General features: G+C 40.6%; 1 protein-coding gene across 4 annotated transcripts; it reads left to right on the top strand.

Annotated features, from left to right (window-relative positions):
- Positions 1–3,541: 3,541 nt before the first annotated feature.
- Positions 3,542–22,884, top strand: LOC117398543 (galactose-3-O-sulfotransferase 3). Of its 4 annotated transcripts, XM_059015897.1 has the most exons (5): positions 3,542–4,064; positions 9,819–9,869; positions 15,614–15,781; positions 18,019–18,106; positions 19,083–22,884. In XM_059015897.1, exons 4-5 carry the CDS (start codon positions 18,024–18,026, stop codon positions 20,257–20,259), a joined length of 1,260 nt encoding a protein of 419 aa, XP_058871880.1. In that variant the 5' UTR covers positions 3,542–4,064; positions 9,819–9,869; positions 15,614–15,781; positions 18,019–18,023; the 3' UTR covers positions 20,260–22,884. The 4 variants fall into 4 exon arrangements, with proteins under 4 accessions (XP_058871880.1, XP_058871879.1, XP_058871881.1 ...); XM_059015896.1 differs by lacking the exon at positions 9,819–9,869; XM_059015898.1 differs by lacking the exons at positions 9,819–9,869; positions 15,614–15,781 and having other exon boundaries at positions 18,024–18,106.
- The last annotated feature ends 1,129 nt before the right edge of the window (positions 22,885–24,013 follow it).

Raw genomic sequence — 24,013 nt, 5'->3', positions numbered from 1 at the left:
GGTTTGCATTATACTGTGGAGGAGATACTAATACAACATAACTTAATCAAATGATAATGGGCTTTGTTTTTCCACGGTGCTGTAATAAAGCATGGATTTTTAAATTGGTAAGGTCGAGAAATTATACTATAACCACGCTTATCACAGCCGTCTCATATTTCCTTTTGCTCGCATTTACTCTCGTATTGCATGTTCAACAGGGATATTAAACTGCATTTTCAGCTTAAGGCAAAGTGTATAACAGGGCTGGCCAATCCCGATCCTGGAGAGCCAATATTCCACTCCAGGTTCTTCTGATAAAATGAGATAATTAACTACTTCAGGAGATTTCATCATAAACCCTGAAAGCAAATAATAACCTTTAATAGAAATTATAATTTCTGAATGTAAAGTCGGGTGTGCTAGGTGTAAATCAATATTTTCAGATGCTTAAGTTGGGGCAAATGTTGGGTGAAAATCAGAGGAAAAACGGTAGCATAATAATAATAATAATAATAATAATAATAATAATAATAATAATAATAATAATAATAGCTTAGTCTTCCTTAATAAATGAAACCATGTTATTAAGCTATGGGATCACTTAAACATTTTCTGAAGATGGGATAGTACACCTTTTAAGACCAGCCCCACGTGTGTGTGTGTGTGTATATATGTATATATGTGTATATATATATATATATATATACATACATATATATTGAATTATTCCAATACAGGACCTGTCATAGTTAGTAATTCTATGATCAAGTGTCACATATGGTACTTCTGTAGCAATCGATAATCTTCATTAATGCAGCTACTATGTCTTAAATGCAAAGCTCAGTCCTAAAGAGGTAACAAGAAGCCAGGGATATTCCACACTGTATCTGGGTGATAGAAGTCTGCTTATGAAGCTGCGCACTTTCAGAATTTGCACGCTCGGATCATCGCTAACTGAAATGATCACTTGCTCAGTTTGTGTAAGAAGGGCCTATTCATGACATTGGGTACAGAGTGTGCAACCAGGCCCATTCTAAACAGGGTACAGATCGTCAGCCAATCATTTTGATTTTTGTTTATGTGTTCGATTACAGTGGTCATGATTTTGATATTGATAAGGTTTGATTTTCTATATTTGGTGTTGTTTTTAATTTTTCTACTCCTTTTCCAAGTTTTAAAGCCATGTTTTGCAACGTTTAATAATGCTGATTTGTTTTAGTAATGTTTGATACGCTATGAGACTCCAGATTTGATATTGTGTATAAAAAATGGACCAGCAGTATATTCTGTATCAGTACAATGTAAGACCATTCCTTGGTAAATAAACGTTTAAAAAAATATATGTTTTTCCTAGATGGCGTTGTGTGTTTCTGCTTCGGACTCTAATTATATTTTAGTGTCAAGCTGAGCTTGATAGTGGGGAGTGAAACATTCATTTATTATGAAGCTGAACCCCAGAAGCAGTGCGATTTCTTTTGTTAGTCTTTGATTTATAAATTGCAGCTGTCATTGAACACAATGAAAGCCTGTTGTGTTTCCAGACCAGTAAAGGTTACATTGTCCTGTATTTCCGAACAAAACAAATGGGCTATACATTTTTCAGCCATTGCATCTGTCCAGCTGTCTATCCATCAGAAATGCAATGTTGATCGCTTACCAACAAGCATAGAACAAGTTGTGTATGAGATTTCAACTGAGTATCCTTTTATTTTCACTTCCAAAACATCAAAACTTAAAACTGTCTTACAAAAAACTATCTGTAATCTCTCGTTTTAATGTGTGTTCATTGATCTTCAGAATTGTCATTAATTGCCATCAGCCATCATAAAAAATTAAAAGGACTTGACAAAGTTAACCCGAACTAAAACTTTAAGCGCAGCCCAGAAACCAGGACGGAGAACACAGCTGGGAATTAAATGGACTTGGGACAGTGGGAATCAGACAAGCTTAGATGGGCTGAATGGTCTTAAATAGTACAAAGTGCGCAGCTGTCTATTAAGCAAAACAAATGTTCGACTGTGTCTCATTTTTGAAGATCCGTCTCTGGGTCTATTTAAGAGCCCTCAGTCCTGGGGAACCCGACCCAATCTGTTCTGAGATCTGACCCACTTTCTTTTTCTCTAGTTTCTTGTCTTGCATATAATTACAGCCTCTCTCTGTCCACTTAATCAAGGGAAACAGGATAGGTGGAAAAAGAACTCTCCCACAACTTGAGAAAGCATCGGAATCAACTCTATCCCTTACAGACTGGAAAACACAAGGCATTGCTAATAAAGGAGTATCATATCACTAACCATTTATAGACACTATTCTCAAATCCCACCGGGACCCCATTAGAATCCCTGTCTATCACCCCCACAAAAACCATTAGCCGACCACAGCGTTACCAGCAGTGCCCACAGCGGATTGGAGCACATAATTGCCCAGTTCAGAATATCTTCCTGAGTCTATAGCATAGAGTCTGTCTGCTACTGATTTACCTGGCATGCAAGTGAGGTCAGAATGCTGGTCTGTGTTGGGGAGTAACTCATTACTGTAATCAGACTACATTTTTCAGTAACTTCAACTCTATAATATTGAAGTGGGGGTATGGGGTAACAATATTGCCATTGCTAATAAGAGGTAAGAAATTGATTCTAAATCTTTAGGTGTCTTCTGTAATACTTAAAACTAATAGAAGAACACAATGGGGGTGCACTGGTATATATTTAAAACTACAGCCAGTCACACCTGATGCGTCTGTACAGTCGAGACTGGATCTGTTATTTGAATCTTTTCATGATCTTCTCCCAGACAAGCAGCAAAGACAGAACAGCGTGCGCACAGACAGCTCCCAGCCCAGATATACACCCAGAAGTCGGCGATCAGGTGTCGGCTGCTGTAGGATTCTGGTCGGACGATGGCGGTAAGCTGCTCATAGACCCCTGTTGAATTCAGAGAGACAGCACAGTAACAGACTCTATATTTAGTTACAGTACGCAACTTACCCATGTCGAAACAGCACCACGAATTGCGGTGGGTATGAGACGGGGCAGGGAGTCGCCTGACTATATTTCATTTCGTTAAACTTTATTTATAATAAGTAGGTTTTTACGGTTACATACTGTACACGTGATTTGATTTCGTGGTTATTACTGATATATCTATCTGGGCACACAGGTCAAGAATCAAACGTCCTTATTCAGTCCTTTATGTCAAAACGGTGTGTTGTTTTCAGTTCTCGTATGCCCGCTTAAGTTAAAATCCTTAATTTTGAGTTTATGCTACGTTGACGCCTGTTGTTTATTGAACCGGTAAATTTATATTTTGGAAAAATATCCCTTATAATAAGATTTTTTTTTTTTTTTCAGAATTGTAGGTGTCCCCAGCAAATTATCATTATTAATACATGTTTAACATATTTTCAACATTGATTTGTAGACAGAACAAGTCACTTACTGCTTCTCTCGTATATGTAACATCGTTACGTGAAGGAATTGCCAGCAGTGGCCCGTGCGTTTGAGCAAAAAGAGAGGGGGTGAGGGGGTGGGGGTGGAATAATTCATGAATAATACACAGTCAGAACCGCTTCTCTGTGAAAGCAGCCAGCTGGGGGGTTTGCAACATGGCGCCAGTCCGTGCATTTTAATAATAACGCGTTGCTATTTAGGGATGGGAAACACAATACAAGACTTTGTCCTCGCCGCGTCCGAATGACAATTGCGTCCAGCCCGAGTAACACAGCACAGGTGCAGGCTGAGGTAGCACCACCACAGGTATTGTCCGCTGTGTGTGCCAGCCGCTTCCACTGACCCTCAGACTGACCGAGGAAAAACCATGACAGCAAAGCCGGTCCTGCGACGCGGCTTCCAGTGAGAGCCAACACGGGGGCAGATACCGCGGCTTTCCCGTGAACGATGTAGCAGTCCGGACTGGTCCTTCCTTTCTTTTCTTTCTTTCTGTCTTTTATTTATCTATTTATTTATTATTAGTATTAATAAATTCGCTCCTTCTCAACGAAGACCGCAATATTACTATAGGCTGGCAGTAGAAGACTACTACCAAATACAGCACTGAACCCCATTCGCACAGAGGATAAAGCGGTAAGGATTATTATTATTATTATTATTATTATTATTATTATTATTATTATTATTATTATTATTGTTGGTGTTTGCTGTTGCCGCGGTCTCTGGACTTTATTTGAGCGGATATTGCGGTTATAATTTTCTCCCGCAGGACTATTAAAGATTAATTTCAAATCCCAGTCGTGATGGATTCTGTACAGCCTAGAATACAACCAGGGGGCCGGTCTGTGTGCTGAGACTGCCCGAGCTGCGTGAAGGTTACCGCTGTCTGTGGGGGTCGCGTCTCTTAGCAGGTGTATTACCCGCACGTTGTATTTGTAATGGAAATTGCTTCGGTTCTTAAAATGCACATACATTAGCTAATCATATGTGTATCCATACCGGCGCTGAACTGTGTTATGTAATAATGTATTGATTGTATATATATACTAGTGTACATATTTATTAGAACACTCCATTGCTTTTGTAGTTTTGATTCGTTGTGCATATGAAAGCCAACCACTGGAGCTGCAATGGTCAAAATAGGCAAATTAATGATTGCAAACATTAAGATTAATGATTGCAAACATTAACAGTAAGAGAAAAGCAACGTCCACCAATGATCAAATGTTGCAAGTTGCCTGTTAGTCAGGCACACGGATGCACGTTGTCCTAACAAGTATATTTGCAGTTGTCTCTGCTTTTTCCCATGGTATGCATTGGGCATGTTTTTTTTGGAATGCATTTCCACACCTCTCTGTGCTAACCTGTGTGTAACCATGCTGGCACTGTGCTTTATACACCTTCCTATGCGTTTACTAAGCCTGCACTACAGAAGGATAGCCATGTAATATTACACTACTAAAGACTGTAAAAGACCAGTTGACAATGTCTCAATGTTTTGCAGTATTATACGTCTAAATGCTATATAACAAAATAATACATGTCCACCCAACTGTACATAAGACTGCAGTTCTTTCAAGCACTTTTTAGTGACACATATCTATGCTTTATCAGTTTCAGCAGATGCAATTATTATTATTATTATTTATTTCTTAGCAGACGCCCTTATCCAGGGTGACTTACAATTGTTACAAGATATCACCTTATACATTATTTCACATTATACAGATATCACATTATTTTACATACAATTACCCATTTATACAGTTGGGTTTTTATTAGAGCAATCTAGGTAAAGTACCTTGCTCAAGGGTACAACAGCAGTGTCCCCCACTGGGGATTGAACCCACAACCCTCCGGTCAAGAGTCCAGAGCCCTAACCACTACTCCACACTGCTGCCCTATTACAGCTTCATGTGAACAGCTGCCTGTACACTATCTCATTAATCATATCAGTCTTTTAATAGTGCTTTGTGGAAATGGCAACAGGTCTTAAGTGGAGCCTTTTGTGTGCAGTAGGGTGTGATTTGTTTGTCATTATTAGATATGAAGGATTTGACAGGTTTTGACAGGTTTGTTATTGGTTTATGCATGCCAAGGAGTTGACATAATTAACCCAAACCCAGTACTTTAAGTGCAGAACCAGAGGGCACTGTTGGAAATGAAGTGGAGACTCAGGACAGAGGGAAGGAGACGCTTCTTCACACAGAGAGTGGTGAGGGGATGGAATGGGTTACCTAGCCATGTTGCTGAGGCAGAACCACTGGGATCCTTTAAGACCCGACTTGACAAAGATCAATCAGCTGCTAGGAACCGGACGAGCGCTGATGGGCTGAACAGCCTCCTCTCGTTATTACATTCTCTTATGTATTTAATCGCTTTCTCCTCATTGCTTAATTTTCTTGACTTTAAACACCCTTTTGTCTTCCTCCTCATAAAGAACAAAAAGATGATCAGTTGTTTTGTACATCCTGTCCGGGGTCTGCTGTGTTTATTAACTGCAGGGGATACATGCTGCCTCCACATCTCACAGCGTTTGCATGACAAATCGGAATGCTTTCCACTTGACAACAGCAGCCTTTCACAAGGGGTACGATAGGAGCGACTCCAGGATTGACTGTGACAAGAAACGAGAAAACAAGTGACCCTTTTCCTGATGGTCATTTGGGTAACGTTTCAAACTTCGCTGGGTCTTGCACAAAACTCTTCCTCGTTCTTGTATGGTGCTGCACTGTGTTTTGGATCCAGTACCGTTCACAATCTGTGTTGTGAAGCCTGCATTTTAAAAATCCTGGGCCACAATCAGGCCTGTATAATCGCATCCTGGTTTTTCAGAAGTGTTTGTCGGAACGTTGCAATCTGCAGCAACATTTTTCTTTTTCTTGTACGGTGAAATCCATCGCTTTGTCTGCAAGGATAATGCAAGTTTTTTTTTTCACTGATTTCTTTACTTCATGGAAACATAATTGATGCATGAGCACTATGGCAACTTGAAATGCATCATGGGATATTCTCATTTTTCATCCCTGGAGGATTAAATGAATTGGTATTATGAGAAGTCATTTATAATAAGTGATTTACCCGGGACCATGTCGAAATTGTGTAGCATCAGGAAAAGTGTTTAATCCAAGTTCGTCTAAATAAGAATTGACTGTAATTGAGAACAATGGTCACATGTTACGTGTTACACCCGTGTACCGTGTAATGTATCTATGCATTGTGAAATGGTTCATGCTGAAGTCCAGAAATAGGACTGGTATTAAACCCTAAAGGCTTGAACTTTACTGTGGGTGACCCACTTATAACTCTGCATAGAAATCTGCAATGACTCATAACTCTCAGCTAAAAACAAAAGCTTGTCTTCATGAAGTACTGTATGCTGAAATGCTGCCTGTGTATTTGTCATGATGTGGTAAAGCCCCTGAAACATATACATTATGCATCAATCCCTTTTTTCGATTTCTGTTGAATGGTCTCTCGCCTATGAAGTGCGGAGTCAGGATTGGCAGCAAACTAGTTCAAATGATTGGTCTCTCTGAATTTATAAATAGACATGTTCAGAACCGCCACCAGTGATGGAAAAAAGAAATGATTCACGGAACTGAAGGGGGGATTTAAAAGCCAATTTTTCCTCCCTCAGACCCCTTGCTTACTAAATACTCTGGTATCTCTGAATAGATAATTGTTTCCTCTTTAAAAAAATATGCTAGATATTTTAATGAGCAAGACGTTTCCAGAAATGTTCTCCTTTTTAAGAACATAAGAACATAAGAAAGTTTACAAACGAGAGGAGGCCATTCGGCCCATCTTGCTTGTTTGGTTGTTAGTAGCTTATTGATCCCAGAATCTTATCAAGCAGCTTCTTGAAGGATCCCAGGGTGTCAGCTTCAAAAACATTACTGGGGAGCTGGTTCCAGACTCCCACAATTCTCTGTGTAAAAAAGTGCCTCCTATTTTTTGTTCTGAATGCCCCTTTGTCTAATCTCCATTTGTGACCCCTGGTCCTTGTTTCTTTTTTCAGGTCGAAAAAGTCCCCTGGGTCGACATTGTCAATACCTTTAAGAATTTTGAATGCTTGAATCAGATCGCTGTGTAGTCTTCTTTGTTCAAGACTGAATAGATTCAATTCTTTTACCCTGTCTGCATACGACATGCCTTTTAAACCCGGGATAATTCTGGTCGCTCTTCTTTGCACTCTTTCTAGAGCAGCGATATCCTTTTTGTAGCGAGGTGACCAGAACTGAATATTCTAGATAAGGTCTTACTAATGCATTGTAAAGTTTTCACATTACTTCCCTTGATTTAAATTCAACACTTTTCACTATATATCTGAGCATCTTGTTGACCTTTTTTATAGCTTCCCCACTTTTTCTAGGAAAGCAGCACAGCTGGGGATGGGGAGTTTGTTGCTGGATAACTTCACTCAGACGACTTGCTCACTAAATATCTTGGTATCTCTGAATAGATAAAGATCTCCTCTTTTAACAATATGATTTTAATGAGCAGTCTGTCCCACACGTACAGTGGTACCCATCTTGGGGTCTTGAGAACACTTAGAGTTATTCCACATACTGTAAATATTTGCCACCAAAATATTTGGCGAATCACACCCATAAAACCTATTTTGCTGCAGATATGTTGGCGACCTGCTGCAATATCAAAGTATGTATTGTTAGTGAACTTTGATATTTGTGCCAAAAATGTTTGCGTTTTTTTTTTCATATGTGAAAAACACATAATAAAAAGCTCGCAAATATTTATGGGTTTACAAATCATTTTAATATACTTCACCATCATACAAACAACTACCCAATGCCAGTCTTAAGTAGGATGGATCAGATTTACAATAATTGCCTTTTCCTATTCTTTACTGTTCTGTACACACTGCTCTTCAGCTCTGGCCAAAAGTTTTGCATCACCCTGTAGAATGAACTCATTTAGTTTCATAAAGTCAAATGCAAGCTGCCGAATAACGTTACGTTAACATATTGAATTACGCACCCTCTTTGGAGTTTTCCGTATACTAAATGTGATTGAAAAAAATGTGACATTTCAAAATCTAACATGAAATACTGTACGACTATTATGGATTCCGCTAGTTCCTTTGATTACATGATGTTAAATAGAAGATCTAATACAGTTTTTGTCTCAATCCTACAATTCTAGGTGATGCAAAACTTTTGGCACCAGTGGGACATGCTGCCTTCATACAGAGAGCTCTAGTTTTGAATTTACAGCAGTGGCAGCAGGGGAGGGATGTTCGTGACAAGCTTGTTATTGATTTCAGCCCAGCTGAAGTTAGGACTGGAGATTTTCTGATGCAGAAGGTTTAAATTCCATTTAGGGGCTCTGTTCCCCTCCGAATAAGTAGATGCCTTCACAGCTGAGGAGAGGAGATCATGTTGTGGTTTGTATTGTGTGGAACTAAAATAGATTCATCAGAGTGGGGATTCAAACAGGTTTTGCAAAAGTTTTCTTTATTATATTAAGTAGAACTCTAAGTGGCGACTCAGGACAGAAGGAAGGAGACCCTTCATCTCACAGAGAGTGGTGAGGGGATGGAATGGGTCACCTGGTCATGTCGCTGAGGCAGAGTCACTGAGACCCGTTAAGACCCGACTTGACAAGTTCTGAGATCAATCAGCAGCAGCGAGGAACATAAAAACAGAAGAAAGGTTCGTCAAGGCTCGTCCCTTGTTAGCACACTCGTTTAAAAGCATTTTTTTAAATGTTCCCAGTGTTTTAGATGCTTCACCTGGTAGGCTATTCCATGCATTTGTAACTCTCTGTGTCGCAAAGTGCTTCCTACCTTCTGTTCTAAACTCTACTCCTCTTCCATTCATGCCCTCTTGCTCTTCTCTCTGTGCTGAATTTGAAGCAGTGTCCTGGGTTATTGAAGCAGTGTCCTGGGTTATTGAAGCAGTGTCCTGGGTTATTGAAGCAGTGTCCTGGGTTATTGAAGCAGTGTCCTGGGTTATTGAAGCAGTGTCCTGGGTTATTGAAGCAGTGTCCTGGGTTATTGAAGCAGTGTCCTGGGTTATTGAAGCAGTGTCACTCGGACCCTCTTGTTAGGGATTTGAACCCCTTTGTAGCCTCCATCAGTTCGATTCCCCTAGTGGTCTATGCTTCCCTTCTTAGCTGTGGCATTCCATCATTAAACAGCACTACCTTCACATAGAGACAGTCAAGCCCTTTGCTAACCAGCCAGACCTTGCCTCTGTTGACTTACACAGCTTGATTGACAGGCTGTTTGCTTTGAAGAGAGTGGCTTTGATTGGTGTTGCAGCTGTCACTCTCTCACACACCCGCCCACGTTCCCAGATCTCCTGCACTCCTTTTATTTTGGCCGAGCAAAAAACTCTCTGTTTCTATTTTTCTATTTCACAGGGACACTGACAAAATTATTCTGCGATACTGACAACGTGAGATACAGCACAGGTAAAGCAATGAGCTTCTTATCAACACAGCAGGGGGTTCAGGAATGCTTTCATGCAATCATAATGAAATGCAGCATCTACTCCCAAGTCTGCTTTACCTTTAAATCTAGACCCCAGAATTCATCACCTCCAGCAAATACAAGCGATATTTGACTAAGAATCGATCACATGTATTTGAAGCTAAATGCCTTGCAGTTCACAGCAGGGCACTAAATGGTCATTTACTAAACAAGGGACAGTTCAGCTCCTTTGTAATGTCAATGGCAACTAGAACTGAAGAGCAGCTTCTGAACTTCAGGCTTACAAAAGTGTCCCCTAGTAAAATCACAGCAAGGTGTGATAAAGCACAGTGAAAGCATGGTAAAGCATAGGCAAGCATTGTAAAGCACAGACAGGTGTGGTAAAGCATAGGGAAGCATTGTAAAGCACAGAGATGTCTGGTAAAGCATAGGGAAGCATTGTAAAGCAAAAGAGATGTGGTAAAGCATAGGGAAGAATTGTAAAGCACAGAGAGGTCTGGTAAAGCATAGGGAAGCATTGTAAAGCACAGAGAGGTCTGGTAAAGCATAGGGAAGCATTGCAAAGCACAGAGAGGTCTGGTAAAGCATAGGGAAGCATTGTAAAGCACAGAGAGGTCTGGTAACGCATAGGGAAGCATTGTAAAGCACAGAGAGGTCTGGTAAAGCATAGGGAAGCATTGTAAAACACAGATAGGTATGATAAAGCTTAGGGAAAGCTGAGCGATTCAGACACCCAAAGTTCATCACAAGAATCTTGAACCGTAAGAGACGGGGTTAACTGCACATATTAATTGTATTATAAATTGTGTTTTATTTAAAAAGAATAATAACACAGTCCACAGTTCATGCTTCTGTCCGTGTCTTTAGAATCTGACAGCTGGTACTCTGCATGAGACGACACGAGCCAAATAAGATGTACTGCTCTGAAATGTAGCCAAAATATACTACTACTACTACTACTACTACTACTACTACTAATAATAATAATAATAATAATAATAATAATAATAATAATAATAATAATAATAATAATATGTCTGTAGGCACAAAACACGAATGACCTTTTATCGTCTTATATGACCTATCAATATTGATATTAATCTTCGGTTTCGTGGAAAAACTATTCTGCTAGAGAGAGAGAGAGAGAGAGAGAGAGAGAGAGAGAGAGAGAGAGAGAGAGAGAGAGAGAGAGAGAGAGAGAGAGAGAGAGAGAGAGAGGAAATTGATTTTTTTTCCCAAGGGAATGATGAAGCGAATTCCATCCCGCCACAGTGCTCTCTGTGTTTAAAAAAGGAATTTGCTTTCTAATCCAAGCGAAATCTGGGCTTGAACTTCTAAAACCAAGATTATTGTCCGATCTTGGAAGCGATTCTTATTTTTCATTTTAAAAAGCTGTCAATGGCTCATCTGTTTTGCTGTTGTAAGCGTTCGAAGGCATCTAAGATAAAATCCTTTGCCTTATTAGCACTGGTGATACTATTTCCCCCTTTTTGCTGGTGTTTAAAACTACATTTTTACTTTTCTTTCTCATAGACAATGCTATAGAAATGTGCTACTCCTTCCTGGTACAAAACCACTTCCTTTGCTGCAATCATGTGACTTTTCACACAGGAAGTTATATGATTTCAGGAAGAAAATAGAAGATAATCGCATAGTACCAAAGCTTAAAAATGCTTTAAATCCAAAACGTCCAGCAGATGGAATAAGTGTCCGAAGTTTTTATATGAGTTCCCTTAAAAAGTATTTAAACAAACAAGATAAAAACATTACTACCTCAACACAAGAAAAGGGGGCCAGTGATAATTCTGCTACTACTAATAAAACAAGGGGGACGTTAAAAAGAAATATGCAGCATGGAACCTAAGTTCAAAGAGGGGAACCTATTACCTGTAACACAGGAAGGAAGTGAGTTTATAGCGCTGTCGCAGAAAAAATGGGAAACACTTTAACTGTTTGTTTATTTTAAAGGACTACAGCTAATGCATAACATGGAAACCAGAAAGCGCTTCAACAGTGCAAGTCAAACCCTACACGTCACACGAACGTGCCTTTCAGATCATCCTGCTGGAAAACAGCATCAGAGGAGGGAGGGAGTGGCTTCGATAGCTGGATCTTCAAAGAATATTTCCAGCTGCAGCCTGACCAAACCCAAAACAATATCTCTGTAAACTGTGCCTGAGAAGTAACTGTTTCAAAGTAATAAGTTACTGTAACTAGTTACAATTGGAATTACAATGGTAACAGGTTACTTTTTAAAAGTAACTTCCTCAGCCCTGTGTGGCAGTATCAAGAATAGTTAGGCAGTACATTTTTGTAATATCACTTAGAAATAAACTGATTAACGCGTACATATTTTGGGAGATTAATTTTCTCCTGCCTTGTCCCTCTTAGCATACCAGAATTAATTTTCTGCGACACCATTTTAGTGCATGCAAGGACTGAATGCGTGTCGTCATCGTTTGAATATAAAATTAGTCACGGAACCGTATTATGCAGCAAAGCACTCGCACTGAAGGACTTGTGAATGGGAAGTTGTTTTATTTTTTTAAAATTTTCTGACGGTTCATTGGATAGAAAGAGGGTTCCTTGTATCTACTGTCAAAGTGAGTTCCAGTATCACAGAAGGGCATCTAGTCTGCTCTACCACCTGCGTGCTAAACATGTTTTCACTTCTCAAAATACACTTTCTAGTAGTTCTTCTGCTATAGACAACAACAAATGAAACCCGTCTTTTAGAAATTCAGGATCGCTGCAAAGCCATGAATCAAGCTATTGGATAACTACTGACTGCAGACCCAGTAACATTGTGTAGCTTTGTTTTATTTCAATAACCATATTTATTTTAAATAATGTTATTTACAATTATGGAGGATATAACTGTTACTCTGTGAATGTTTTGTTTTATTTAGGCAATTTCAAGTTATTAATAAAAGATCATTTTAAAGTATTATTATTATTATTATTATTATTATTATTATTATTATTATTATTATTATTATTATTAAAATGGCAATGAAAAACATCTGTTTATAACTGATAATTGTAAATACAGTAAGGTGAGTAATAAACAGACTCCATTGTGATTTAGCAGTTGGTTCAAACAATTTAACAACAATACTGAACTGTAAATATAAAACTAAATAATAATAATAATAATAATAATAATAATAATAATAATAATAATAATAATAATAGCGTCAATAATAAAACAAATTTAAATGAGATGGATGCAGTAATTGTATCAATGAAATATGCGATTAAAACCAAGATTTTTAATCGCTTGACAGCCCTAATTTCAACACATTATAATTAACAGCTTGAGATATTTAAAGAAAAGCAGTTCTTTTTTTTCCACAACAAGCGTAGATTAATGTCCGATCAAAGTACTGGAGCAGCACACAGACTAATCCCAGGGCTAATGGAATGAGCTGCGAACACACAGGTAACATTGAAATGCAGTCAAACCTGAATATAATATTGAGTTGCGCATGACTGGCCTCGGATAGCCGTGTCACTTGACCCCCCTCAGTTCCCAGTTCATGAAACAGATTAGCTCAACCAGGACCGGTCCGCCTCGAATGGAAAGCGGGTCTCCATGGAGACCCATCCCAGTGAAGAGAGGGCCCAGTGCGGGTTTATATCTCCCTGTCTCTGTCGCTGTCATGTTTCACTAACTCCGTCTCGCAGCCGTCTTTATCGGCACATTTATCAGCACTTAGTTTATTATATTCCGCTCTCAGTGTGAGGGGCTAGCCACACAACAGGGATTTTGAAGCCTAGGGTTTTTAATATTTCCCAATTACGGACGACTTTATCAGGACTGGAATGGGCTATATAATAAACTGAGCAAACCTCCCATACTGTATGTGTTTGGCATCACCTAGAATTTTAGAATTGAGACATAATTTTTAAAAAAATACAATAACATAATTTAGATATTTTATTTAACATCATGTAATCAAAGAAATTACAAAATGATATCGCAAAAAAAGTAATACAGTAGTATTTCATGTTAGCTTTTTGTTAAGTATACAACAAAGCGGCGTGTATTTCAATAGGGCAGCAGTGTGGAGTAGTGGTTAGGGCTCTGGACTCTTGACCGGAGGGTCGTGGGTTCAATCCCAGGTGGGGGACACTGCTGTTGTACCCTTGAGCAAGGTACTTTACCTAGATTGCTCCAGTTAAAACCCAACTGTATGAATGGGTAATTGTATGTAAAAATAATGTGATATCTTGTAACAATTGTAAGTCGCCCTGGATAAGGGCGTCTGCTAAGAAATAAATAATAATAATAATAATATGTTAACGTAACGTTATTCAGCAGCTTTCATTCGACTTTATGAAGCAAAATTGTTTAATTCTATCGGGGGATGCAAAACAACTAAATAAATAAATATTAAAACCGAGACGACTTCAGCTGGGATTTCTCTGTTGCATTTGGTTTCTCTTCAGCGTTATGAGAGGCATTGCAGGACACTGAAAGAGAAGCTGCAGTGCGCGGTACGGGTATCTCTGTAAGGCGATAGTGTTGTACTGCAGTGTGGGGATATTGAACAGTAATGGTCAGTGCTGCTGTCTTGAGTTTCGATCTGATGGTAAGGAATCCTTAATAATGCTTATCTGACAAAACCCTCAGCTCAGCTTACAGGACTCTAAGTTTACCGTGACTGTGTTCAGGGTATAGACTCGGGATACAGACTCTGCTGTCTTTTTTAGAAGCTTTTTCATCTTTTTTTTGCAGAAATGCATAGCAATGAGACGTTTCCTTGGGGACACTAAGCTGTACACTGCAGGCTTTGTCCTTGTACAGCTGCCTATTGTAAACTCCCTTCTCTGTAGGATATTCTGTAGTTCGTGTTATTTGATTGGACCATGCGGTATACAGCTATGGGCAGAGGTTTCGCATCCCCCTGTAGAATGAACTCCTTTTGCTTCATAAAGTTGAATGAAACCTGCTGAATAATGTTACCTTGTTAACATATTCAGTCACATACTGTTTTGTAGTTGCCCATACACGTAATGAAAAATGTGACATTTCAGCAGTGTGGAGTAGTGGTTAGGGCTCTAGACTCTTGACCGGAGGGTCGTGGGTTCAATCCCAGGTGGGGGGGACACTGCTGCTGTACCCTTGAGCAAGGTACTTACCCTAGATTGTTCCAGTAAAAACCCAACTGTATAAATGGATAATTGTATGTAAAAAATAATGTAATTGCATGTAAAAATAATGTGATATCTTGTAACAATTGTAAGTCGCCCTGGATAAGGGCGTCTGCTAAGAAATAAATAATAATTTCGAAATCTAACATGAAATACTGTACTATGACTTCTGGTAGACACTTGCAAAAGCATTGTGTAGTTTATTTGATTTTGTGATGTTAAATAAAAGATCTAAATTATGTTCATATCGTTTTTTTAATTATATCTCAATCCTAAAATTCTAGGTACTGTGGCTCCTGCTCCACGTGCCCCCACTATCTCTCCAAAGCTGTTAGATCTTTCCCCAGTCCTGGTAGACTGTTTGCAAGCGTGCTGCTCCCACAGCTTTACAGCAGGGAAGTCACATCACATGACCAGCCTAATCTCAAATTCAAGGAGATGCCAAATCCAATAGACTGGTCCTAATAAAGTGGTCGTTTTTATTGATAGCCATTGATGGCTAATGGATTTTTTAAAAATAGTCCAAATCCTATGGCATTCATTATTTATTTATTCATTTTTTTTACAGAAAAGGGACATCATAAGGCCATCCCATCAAAGAGCCACATCTTTGACTGGCCCTGATAGAGGGTTCCACAGTAGATATTGATTTTCTGACAGTTATCTTTGAATGAATTCCTGATTTGAGCTGTCTGTGACCTGTGCCACACTAGCTTCCATTAGGAGCAGCTAAGAGGTAAGAAATGGATTTGAAAGCTGATGTTAGCCCTGCATTAGAGGGGGCAGTGATCACGATGCCAGGGTTGTAGGAGGTTAGAAAATGGATTTTGAAGGTTATGTTGGCGCTCCTTTTAAATGGGGACAAAGTTAAAGTTGCTTGCGCTATAGGAGGTAATAAAATGGGTTTTAAATCTTAATGCCTTGTATTGTAATGGAACTGCTAAAGATTTTAACTGCCCAGTATTGACTTGGAAATTAAGTGAAGACTTAGGGAAGGAGACACTTCTTCACACAGAGAGTGGGGAGGGGATGGAATGGGTTACCTAGTCATGCTGTTGAGGCAGAATCACTGGGATCCTTTAAGACCCGACTTGACAAAGTTCTGAGATCAATCAGCTGCTAGGAACCGGATGAGCACTGATGGGCTGAACAGCCTCCTCTCGTTCGCACCTTTTCTTATGTTCTTATTTGAACTTGAAAAGTGATCTGGGAACTTGTCCAGCGAAAAGCTCCCATATTGTAATGTAAAGACAAACTGAACCAGAGTCTGTAAAGCACCTTTCTCTAGTCTTGCCTATAGCAAACCTTGTATTCATCCCAATGAATGCACTTCGTCAGGTATTGGATTACCAGCTGTTTAAATTGCTTTGCCATCGTTTGCAGTGTTGTATATCCCCAGTGTGGTTTCTTCTGTTCATTTAGAAGATGTTGTCTTGGAATGGCAACAAACAAACTTGGAAAACCGGCAAACACTGATCAAATACAGTGGCAAAGTGGTTTGTAGTGCACTGAGGTGCAGTGCTTAAGAACAACAATCCAACAACAGTTCCAATGGTGAAAACGAAGCTATTTTTGTTGCTTTAAATAAGAAGACTGACTATACACAGCGATGTGTAAAGCCAGTCAAAACCACAGGGTTCAGTCCTGAAATAACAACAACACACACTGTACACAGACACGCTCCCGAATCACAACACAGAGTGCTCCTTGTGTAATGCAGTGCAGTCTGGGGCTGATGCTGGCTGAATAGCAACAGCTCCCAGATTTGGTCTTCTATGAATGATAAGGGTGACAATTGATAGACAGACAGATACAACACGACAAAAACTCATGGTTACTTTCGGCTTTTGCCGTCCTTTAGAGGTCTTTCACAACCATAACAAAGGAACAGATCGCTCGGCCACATCCCCCAATATATCTTCAGTCACGCCCCCTTTGGTAGCGAGTGCAATCTCCTCCAATCCATGACTGACACATTGCAGTAAGGCGCTGACTTCTAGTATTGTGACTCCGCCCCCTTCCTGGATGGTCGTCTTCCGACTGACCCTGGAATGAACTGCCAAACCATCCAGTCCGGGGTGCTCTGTTCCTGTTATACAGCGCCCTCACTGGTCAGGAGGGAGATTGTTGATTAGGATTAATTCGCTCTCAGTCACAAATACACACTCCTAAAAAAGCAGAAACAGCGAAAGAACATTGGGGACTATTTTTTCCGAATATTTGTACAACCTAATTGTTTTGTAACAAAGTTGCATGTAAGTATATATCCATGCTCTTTCAACTAAAACCTAAAGACAGCTTCCCCTGAATATAATTGACTTTAGTTCATATGGTCAGAAAAATGCAAGAAAGGGGAGTAAAATGTGTCTTTCAGCTACATCGGCTTTATAGAAAGCTACCGAGATCCCTTTGGATCCAGAGGAGAGTTTGAAGGTATTATGTTGTTTTTCCCAGATTATTTGTGTGTGATTATTAATGTGTTTTGCATGTGAATTCTCATGATCAGCCTCTCTCTCTCTCTCTCTCTCTCTCTCTCTCTCTCTCTCTCTCTCTCTCTCTCTCTCTCTCTCTCTCTCTCTCTCTCGTCTAGTGCAGTACAGCTATGGCTAAAAGTTTTGCATCTAGAATTTTACAATTGAGAAATCATTTTTTAACCATATGAACATAACGTAGATCTTCTATTTAACATCATGTAAAGAAACTACAAAATGATATAGCAAAAGTCTACCGGAAGCCATAATAGTAGTACAGTAGTATTTCATGTTACATTTCGAAATGTCACGTTTTTCAATTCAGTTTTTCGTATAGTATATGGAAAACTACAAAGCGCTGGTGTGTAATTCAGTATGTTAACGTAACATTATTCAGCAGGTTTCTTTCGACTTCATGAAGCAAAAGGAGTTTATTCGATAGGGTGATGCTAAACTGTTGTCCACAGCTGTGGATTGACTGCGTGTTCCTCCCTCTCTGTAGTGAAGATGTCTCGGCTGAAGATCTTTCTGGTGCTTCTTGCTGTGAGCTGCCTCAGTTTGATGCTGCACCAAGGAGGGCATTTCAACTGGTAGGATCCCAACACACAGCCTTCCACCCACCTTCACCATCCACACACTACAGGGTGGCAGTGCAGGGGTGCACATTCGGCTAGGGTACCTCCTATAGCAGCAGCAACATAAAATTTTGGCGGCAATTTTTTTTTATTCCTTAGCAACCGTAGCTGATTGTTTTTCATTGGGTGGGGCTGCTCACATGACCCACCACAAAACACTAAAAACTCATTGAAGAGAGGGGGAGGGGCTTGATTAGGGCGGGGCTTAATCATTTAGCACCAGTAGGCTCTCTGGTGCTAAACTTTCAAAAGAGTTTAGCAACAATTTTCTAAAAGATTTGCACCCCTGCCCTTGGGCATTATTACCATTACAGCATCAGAAAAATATTATTTTTTATTTATTTTTTATTTTGTTTATCGATTTTAATACATTTACAAAACCACCCATGCATCAAATACAGGAAAAATAATAATTGGCCGTGTTGTTAAAAGATAATTTTGCAAGGTCTAATTTACTGAACCTTTGTTCTAGTGCATTGTATTTAAATATGTCTTCAATATATAATAATAACAATCAATAACAGATTGAATAAATCCATAAATCTTACCTGTTGTGCATTTCTCATTTGCTATATTGCTCTCAAATGTGCTGAACGAATCAATTGGTAAAAAATATGTTAGTAATTTGCAGCCATTAACAAAAATAACTGGGCCCTATTTAACAAGCAATTTTTATAAAACTACTGCCTGATTATTTTACAGGTCAGTAATGGGTTTAGATGTGATTTACCGTCACAGATTGTTACCGAGAGATTTTATCTAACCAGTTGCCAGAGGTATGCAAATGAGCTGTCCCCCCAACTTAAAGAAATCTCTGTCTGCAAGCCATGCTTTCAGTTAATGTTGCACTTGCTTGGTTACTAAAACCGCTAGCTTCTCTTATTAAAACCCCTGGATTTCCCCTCTCTCGCTCTCTCTCTCTCCTCCTCAGGAATGTCATGTCGTTCCACTTATCCTGTCCGTTTCACCGCTCCCCCCCTCCTCAGTCGACGAAGGCCAAGCACACCAGCATCGCCTTCCTGAAGACGCACAAGACGGCGAGCAGCACGGTGCAGAACATCCTGTTCCGCTTCGCGGAGCGTCACAACCTGACCGTGGCCCTCCCTCTCCAGGGCTACGACCACCAGTTCCGCTACCCCTGGAGCTTCTCGGTACGCTTCGTTCACCCGCACACCGTCCCTGCCCAGGTCATCACCAACCACATGCGCTTCAACCAGCAGGAGCTTCGCAAGCTCCTGCCCAACGACACCCTCTACCTCACCATCCTGCGAGAGCCAGCCACCATGTTCGAGTCTCTCTTCAGCTACTACAACCAGAACTGCGCCAGCTTCAAGCGGGTCCCCAACGGGTCCCTGGAGGCCTTCCTGGCGGAGCCTCAGCGCTATTACAAACCCGACGCGGGCAACTCCATGTTCGCCCACAACACTCTCCTCTTCGACCTCGGAGGGGAGAACGATCACAGCCCGGCGGACGACTCGTACATCACCGGCTTCATCAAGCAGATGGACGAGATCTTCTCCTTGGTCATGATCTCAGAGTACTTTGACGAGTCCCTCGTTCTCTTGCGGCGCCTGCTCTCCTGGGACCTGGAAGACATTCTCTACGTGAAGCTCAACATGCGTACCCCGGAATCCAAGCTGAAGATGAGCCCCGATTTACCCGGGAAGATCCGGAAGTGGAACTCCCTGGACGCCAAGCTCTACGACTACTTCAACGCCACCTTCTGGAAGAAGCTCCAAGCCCTGGGGCTGGATTGCGTGGAGAAGGAGGTGGATCTCCTAAGGCAAGCTCAGGACAGGCTGATCAGGGGCTGCTTTGGCGGCAGCCTCCCCCAGCTCCGCTCCTCATCCCAGATCAAGAACAAAGACCTCCGGCCCTGGCAGCCCAGCTCCAAAGTGGCCATCGTGGGCTACGACCTTCCGTACAACTCCACCCGCAATGCGGCCTCTGATCCCTGCCTCAAACTCATCATCCCTGAGGTCCAGTACACCCGGCTGCTGCTGAGAAGCCAGTCTCTGCGTTACCGGAAGAACTACCCCCTCCGAGCGCCACCGTCCGTGGGAGTGAGTGCCGGTTCTGTCAGGCATCTACCCAAGAGACCTATCTGATGGGCAGCCCCCTCTTTCTCCGGACCTTCTCAGGAGGGGTCCATGTTTCAAAAGCCAGCTCCTTGTGTTCTGTTTCCCCCACCTCCTCAATCATTAGCCTGTGGCATGCATACTGTGTTGCTTTTTATTCTTCAAACTGCATCTCTCTCTGTGCCACCCAAAAGCTTTCAAGTAAGTTAACTATCAAGTCGGTCAATAAAACTGCTTCCCGGACTGGGTTATGGGGGACTGGGTGTTACGAGAGCAAAAACTTCTCTCTGGAAGTAAAGCTAAGGATCCCTTCACCAAATCCTTAATATTTGAAATGTGTTAAAGGCAATTGGAAACTTGTTTCTTTATTAGACTTTAAGGGACGGAATTATGGTACGAAAATTCATTGAACAGTTATGGACAGTGCATTTCTTATTGTACATTTGACTCCAAGTACAGTAAACTTTTACTCACCCGAAACATGGTAGTCTGAATTTACCACGAGCCACAGTGAAATTCAAGCTGGCAGCAGCTTTAGAAACTTCAAGATCAGGTTTAAGTACCTAAAAAACGATCAGCTGTAATTTTCTAAGCTAAACAGACACAATCCATGCATTTGAGACACACACCCTGCTAATAAGACATATTACTGCAAGAGATTACGAGACACAGACATTGGTACAGAAGAGTACAAGACACGACAAACTCCAGATATCATATCCTCAGTAACCTTCTATAAGCTTGCCTTCACACTGAGTTAAAGAAAATACATAGACAAAGCCTAGCGACATGTAAAACAGAATAACTGCACATCATGTTGCAACGCAGCCAGCAATCCTAACAGACAGGCAGACAGCCAGGCAGGCAGACAGACTGAGCCCCAATTCAAATGGATTTGAGCTCCGCTGCTGATGGAAATGAACAGGTCTGATTTTAAACCAGTCTCAGCAGCAGATGGAAACGCAGCATGACGAAGCAATTGGGTTTGGATTGAGGAAGATGGCCGGTGTGGGTTTTACTTATTTATTTATTTATTTAAAGGGGGATTTGAAATTCCTTGAAACGCTATACTCATAGGTCAACAACGACTCATTACAGGGAGGTGATATCCGACACGATATCCTGTCTTAACGAAAAACCAAACCAGTGGCAACTACAGGAGCCATTCATTGGCCTGATTTACAACGTGCTGTCAGTTTTCATAAATGTTTTGCAGCTTTCCATCCAATATTTTTTTACTTGGTGTTTGTTACAAAGAAACAGCAGTTTAATTTGCATACTTGAAAAACGATGTTTCTCCCCAATTAAAGTACGTGGTGCTAACAACATTTGCCATCATTTCGTAGGTCTCAGATTTTATGAAAAACGCACACATTATGGTAAAGGTTCATTCGATTTTTTTAAATGGTAATTTAATTGAAGCTGTTGTTGGAGAATATTTATCTGTCGCTCCTTGCAGATACTCCAGTGCTACACATTCAGTGAATTTTATAGAAAATATGCTTTTGCAGCCGAAAAAAACACATCTCATACTGTAGGCAGAACTTTTATTAGTGTTCCAGAATTCGTCAGAATGCAAATTCGCTATTAATCTTTCAGGGGTCCTTGAGAGATACTTTATTAATGAATCTGGAATCCGCTTGCAGATGCCTCTTTAGAAGACTGCGTATGGATCACAGATTTTTATGGAGCGCTTGTAACCTGATGACACTGCACTGCAGTCAAGCGAGACATTGATTTAGTTGACTGATGAGCTAAGCACAAAGAAACCTAATAACTTCAATGACAAACGTTTCGACTAGAAGTCTTTCTCATTGTCTTCAGAACAATGACAAACTAAATCTGAATTTATTACATTACATTTACTTAGAGCCATATGTGTCTATTCTAACTCTGTGTTCAGCAGGACCACTGCACCAGCTTTGTACAGTTGCATTCACAGGGAATAGAAGCCAGCGAGCTTAATTTCTGTCTGTCTGCCCTGACGATATTTACTGGGAACATATTAGCAAGCATTTTTGTATCTGTTTTATTTTTATTACACACAGATACATTCTACAAAAACTGGATAGGTAAAAATACTGAAAGTGAAACTCCTTTTATTCCAGCGGCCTTTGGACAAAATAATAGAAGCACCTGCCATAACATTGTCAATAGGGTGTAGGTTGGGTCAAGCCCTGATCTGATGATAAAGAATTTCAAAAACACGCTGAGAGTTATTTTCAAAATTTGCACCAAAAAAAAAGGATTTGGAGTAAAATGTACTTCATTTTTAATGTATGAATCTGCTTTTGTAAGTTTTCTGTTTTTGCAGCTCTGTAAATGCACACAGGATTTAAAAACATATTTACTAAGACTTCAAATGAACTCCTAATTGCAGTGCATATCTATATAGTACAAATAAAAAAAAAATTCAAAAGTATGTGCTACTGTAGAAACACTGCCTGGTCACTGTGTTGCTGTACCCACTATTGGGTTAGCCAGCATTTGTCCTGACGGTTTGGCACAGTAGTCATAAATGCATAATTTTGTATTCAGTGGCATTACCTTAATACAGGGCTCCCCAACCCTGTCCTGAGGTTGTTGTTTTTTTTTTTTTTGGGGGGGGGGTTCAAGGGCCAGTTTGTTCCTCAGATTGTCTGTTTTATTCCATGTTATTTATTCAGCTCTTTGAAGAATAGAAAAACAACCCGTTTTGAATTGCCTTGCCCCACATTGGGTCAGCCTGCTTCTAGTAGTGTCTTCTGGTCGTTTATTTCAATCAATCAGCAATGCTACTGAAATAAATAAAGACAGTAATCAAAACTTACCTCGGTGTCCATTGCCTTTGCTTTAATAATGTTTTAACTTCTCTCCTGAGCCCCGCCCCATTCCGAACCTCATTCTCTGTTCCACTCATATCCTCCCCTCCCTCTGCAAGCAGGTTTGTGCAGGTCTCAGTGTGGACAATGGGTAGTCAAGCACCGTGCTGTTATTATTAGTTTATTTAGCAGACGCCTTTATCCAAGTCGACTTACAGAGACTAGGGTGTGTGAACAATGCATCAGCTGCAGAGTCACTTACAATTACGTCTCACCCGAAAGACGGAGCACAAGGAGGTTAAGTGACTTGCTCAGGGTCACACAATGAGTTAGTGGCTGAGGTGGGATTTGAACCGGGATCTTCTAGTTACAAACCCTTTTCTTTAACCACTGGACCACACAGCCTCCTGTGATACAGTTCCAGTGATACCCTCCCCTCCCTCTGCAAGCAGGTTCTGTCAGTGTGGAGAATGGGTAGTCAAGCACTGTGCTGTTCCAGTGATACCCTCCCCTCCCTCTGCAAGCAGGTTCATTCATGTCTCAGGGTGGAGAATGGCTAGTCAAGCACTGTGCTGTTCCAGTGATACCCTCCCCCTCCCTCTGCAAGCAGGTTCATTCTGGGCCAGCAGTGTGGAGCAGTGGTTAGGGCTCTGGACTCTTGACTGGAGGGTCGTGGGTTCAATCGCAGGTGGGGACACTGCTGCTGTACCCTTGAGCAAGGTACTTTACCTAGATTGCTCCAGTAAAAACCCAACTGTATAAATGGGTAATTGAATGTAAAAATAATGTGTGAAAAAATAATGTAATTGTATGTAAAAATAATGTGATATCTTGTAACAATTGTAAGTCGCCCTGGATAAGGGCGTCTGCTAAGAAATAAATAAATAAATAATAATAATAATAATAATTCTGGTCTCAGGGTGGAGAATGGGTAGTAACGCACAGCATGGCTTCAAACAGGAAAATACATCATAGAGGGGGTA

The sequence above is a fragment of the Acipenser ruthenus genome, chromosome 51, assembly GCF_902713425.1.
Source record: "Acipenser ruthenus chromosome 51, fAciRut3.2 maternal haplotype, whole genome shotgun sequence".
Lineage (NCBI taxonomy): Eukaryota > Metazoa > Chordata > Actinopteri > Acipenseriformes > Acipenseridae > Acipenser > Acipenser ruthenus.
This window is presented reverse-complemented; position numbering and strand designations above follow the sequence as displayed.

Excerpts from the sequence above, each read along its gene's own strand:
- LOC117398543 (XM_059015898.1), top strand. The coding sequence starts at position 18,024 with ATGTCTCGGCTGAAGATCTTTCTGGTGCTTCTTGCTGTGAGCTGCCTC. Across the intron at positions 18,107-19,082 it reads CAAGGAGGGCATTTCAACTG|GAATGTCATGTCGTTCCACT; the intron begins GTAGGATCCCAA and ends TCTCCTCCTCAG.